The following is a 3,464-nucleotide window of genomic DNA, read 5'->3' on the forward strand; positions in this document are numbered from 1 at the left end:
TCTGGAAAGAAAAACTCATTTCCTCCGACAGAAGAGAAAGATAAAGTCTGGGCTCATTAAAGCGAACTTTACTGGGGAGAGACGGGAAAGAGCCAAACACAATGTCCTTGAAATTTCCTTCGCGCGGCTCTGTCCACGAAAACAGGATAAGGCCTCTTCCGCTGTCTCTGCCGGCGCGCGCGGAGGGGGGGGCGCGGGGCCGGGGGCGCGGGGCGGCCGGCACGGCTACAGGCTGTCGAGGTAGGAGCAGACCTGCTGGAAAACCTCGTCCACGCTGCCCTCGGCGTTGAGCTGCAGGGAGGGGTTAGGGGGGCGCCGGCTCCTCCAAGCCCCTTTTGGGGGGTTTTGGTAGGTCCCAACCCGGCAGGGTTAACCCTAACCCTAGATCCGCTCCTACCCACCCCCCCCCCGGGTCCCGCTCACCTGGCGGACGATGCCCCTGCTCTTGTAGAAGGTGATGACGGGCTCTGTGGCCTTGTAGTAGGTCTCGAGGCGCTTCTTGATGGTCTCCTCGTTGTCGTCCACCCGCCCGCTGGTCTCGCCCCGCTTCAGCAGGCGCTTCACCATCGTCTCCTTCCCCGCGTCCACGTAGAGCAGCAGCGTGGGGGCAGCGATCTGTGGGGACAGGGTGGGCTGGCACCGTGTGGGTCTGGCACGAGGGTGTCCCCGTGCCACCCTACAGCACCCTCCACGTGGGTCTGGGCACCCCCGTGGGACACCCCAGGGACACCAAGCCCAGGCTCTCCGCCACCCCCGTCATCCCTGAGGGCTTCCCGGAGCGATGTGTCCCCCCCCAGTGACAGCTCAGCCCCCCGTCGGGATGGGATCTGCCACCAGTGCCACGCAGCCCTCAGGGGGACCCCGCAGCCCGGGCTCCAGCCCTCACCTTCTTCTCGAACTCCTCTCCCTGCTTCACCTCGCGGGGATATCCGTCGATGAGGAAACCCTTGGACACGTCGGCTTTGGCCACCATGGCGTCCCGCAGCATGTCCAGCACCGTGTCCTGGGGACGGGGCACGGACACCTCGTGGGGCCGCGCGCCCACCCCGTCCTCGTGGCCACGGGGAGGGGACAGCCCCCACGGCGGGCACGCGCGGACTCACCAGGGGCACCAGCTCGCCCTTCTCCATGATGGCCTGCAGCTTCTTGCCCCGCTCCGAGCCCGAGCTGACCTCCGCCCGGAGCAGGTCCCCGGTGGAGAGGTGGGTGTACCCGTACTTCTGCACGATCTTCTCGCACTGCGTCCCCTTCCCCGAGCCGGGGCCGCCTGCAAGTGGTGACAATGCCCCAGCCCACAGCAGGGAGCTGGTGGGCACGCGGGAGAAGCGGCCCAGAGCCACCAGTGTCCCCAGAGCCTGGTGAGAAGGGGGACGGGGTCCCCAAGCCCAGCGCCAGATGGATGGAGAGAGCTGCTCCTGGTGTGGGCTGGGGGATGTCGGTGCTTGGGGTGGCACGGGCTGCTGGTGTGGGCAATTGGCACCTGGGCATTGCCACCCTGATGGCACCCAGGACACCACAACCCCATCATGACCTGGGCATCACCACCCTGATGGTACCCAGCACATCATGACCCCATCAGCACCCAGACATCAGCACTCTGATGGCACCCTGGACATCATGACCCCATCAGCACCTGGGCATCCCCGCCCCATCCAGCACCCTTGGCATCACCCCCAGGAGCGTCCCATCACGTCCCATCGGATGCTGCCACCCCCCTACACCCATCCCAGCACCCCTACCACAGCCTCGAGGAGCCAGGCTGCTGCCACGGCCACCCCTGCCCCACCTCGACCCCACCAGCCGCAGGACCCGGCCGCCCACTTACCCACCACAAAGATGATCTTGTGGTGCTTCAGCTTTTCTGGGGAGGGAAAAAAAAAAGAAACCAAAAATTAAATGAACCTAAAAGCCAAAAGGACACCGTCGAACGAGCCATCCCCAGCAGCAGGGCTGAGCCCCCAGCGGGGGGACCGACCCCTGCCCACCCCGGGATGGGAAGCAGCCACGCGTGCCCCTTGTCCCCATCACCTGGGCCGTTTGGGACATCGGAGCTGGCCGTGCTCGTGCACAGAGACCCCATGGAGCCTCAGTCCCGGGACTCAGGCATGGGCCTGGAACCTTGTGGTGCCCCGGAGACACTCATTGTCCTCGGCCTCGGGGTGGGGACCTGCAGGGCTCCCCTGGGTGGCCACATCCATCCCCGTGGCCAGATCCTGGTCCTGCCCTTGGCACGGCACAGCACGGGTGCCTCAAGTGCCTCCGTGACCCCCAGCAGCCCCTAAACCCCCCCTGGGGACCGATCGTCCCCAAAAGCAGTGCCTGGGGCGGGCAGCTGGGGAGCAGAGGCAAGGTGCCAGCACCCTGTGGATCCCCCCCCAGCCCGTGGGACCCTCAGGGTGCCCCCACCTGCAGGATCTGGCCCCGAGGGGAGCTAAAAATAATGGTGAGCCGCCTCGGGGCCGCCCGGCACGGCTCCCCCCGGCTCGGCCTTCTGAAATTTCAGCTCCTCCGGCATCCGGAGAGCCCGGGGAAGGAGCCAAGGGGGTGGGGAAGGGGGGGCAGGAGATGGGGGGCGCAGGGGGGGCGGAGGGGTGGGGGCGTGGGAAGAGGCCCCAGGGGATGTGGGTGGACACAAGGGGGAGGCAGAGGGGACGGACACGAGTGGAGAAGGCAGGGGATGGACGCAAGGGGGGGACAGAGGGGATGGAAGCGAAGTGGGTCAGGGAATCGGATACCAGGGGATGGGGGAAAGGGGACACGGGGTGGGCACGGGGCGGGGGGGCAGGAGATGGGCACGGGGAGCGGGTGCGAGGGGGGCAGAGGGGGCAGATACAAGGGGACAGCGGACAGGTGGAAAGGGGGGAGTGGGTAAAGGGGACCCAGGGGATGGACACGGGGTGGGGAACGAGGACGCAAAGGGGTCCAAGGGGTTGGGTGCAAGAGGGACAGAGGGGACACAGGGGGACACAGGGAATGGGGACAAGGGGATGGCACAAGGGGGACGGCTGCAATGGGGATCCAGGGGGTGGCTGCAAAGGGGACGGAAGCAGAGGGGACGAAGGAGCTGGCCGCAGGGACAGCAGAGCACTCACCTGTCGACATGCTGCCGCCGGTGGGGTGGAGGAGAGCTTCAGGCTGCGAGAAAGGAGAGGAGAGGAGTGAGCGGCTCGGCGGGGACACGGGGGTCCCCAGGGCTGGGGCTGCGCGGGGTGTTGCTGAGACAACAGCTCTCCCTTCCCGTCCCTCGTGGGATGGAGCAGGTCTCAAACCGAGCGCTGGGGCCAAGCTGGGGGACAGCCTGCCCCCCGCTTGGCCTTAAATAAATCCAAAATTTATAAACTATCTAGGGAAGGCACGATGCTGCCTGAATTCCTTGGCTTTAGGAGCTGGGGAGCTCGGCTCCCGCGGCCATCGCCTACCTGGCTGCCGGCAGCCACCCGCCCCGTGCCGGGTGACACGGGGTG

General features: G+C 66.6%; 1 protein-coding gene across 1 annotated transcript; it reads right to left on the bottom strand.

The window, feature by feature from the left end:
• Positions 1–48: 48 nt before the first annotated feature.
• AK1 (adenylate kinase 1) lies at positions 49–3,204 on the bottom strand. Its single transcript, XM_035312557.1, has 6 exons — positions 3,093–3,204; positions 1,826–1,861; positions 1,104–1,267; positions 887–1,003; positions 424–615; positions 49–291 (listed from the first exon to the last, which is right to left on the bottom strand). The coding sequence occupies exons 1-6, from the start codon at positions 3,100–3,102 to the stop codon at positions 226–228; spliced, it is 585 nt and encodes a 194-aa protein (XP_035168448.1). The 5' UTR covers positions 3,103–3,204; the 3' UTR covers positions 49–225.
• Between the last annotated feature and the right edge of the window lie 260 nt (positions 3,205–3,464).

This window comes from Oxyura jamaicensis (genome assembly GCF_011077185.1).
Source record: "Oxyura jamaicensis isolate SHBP4307 breed ruddy duck chromosome 17 unlocalized genomic scaffold, BPBGC_Ojam_1.0 oxy17_random_OJ72350, whole genome shotgun sequence".
NCBI lineage: Eukaryota > Metazoa > Chordata > Aves > Anseriformes > Anatidae > Oxyura > Oxyura jamaicensis.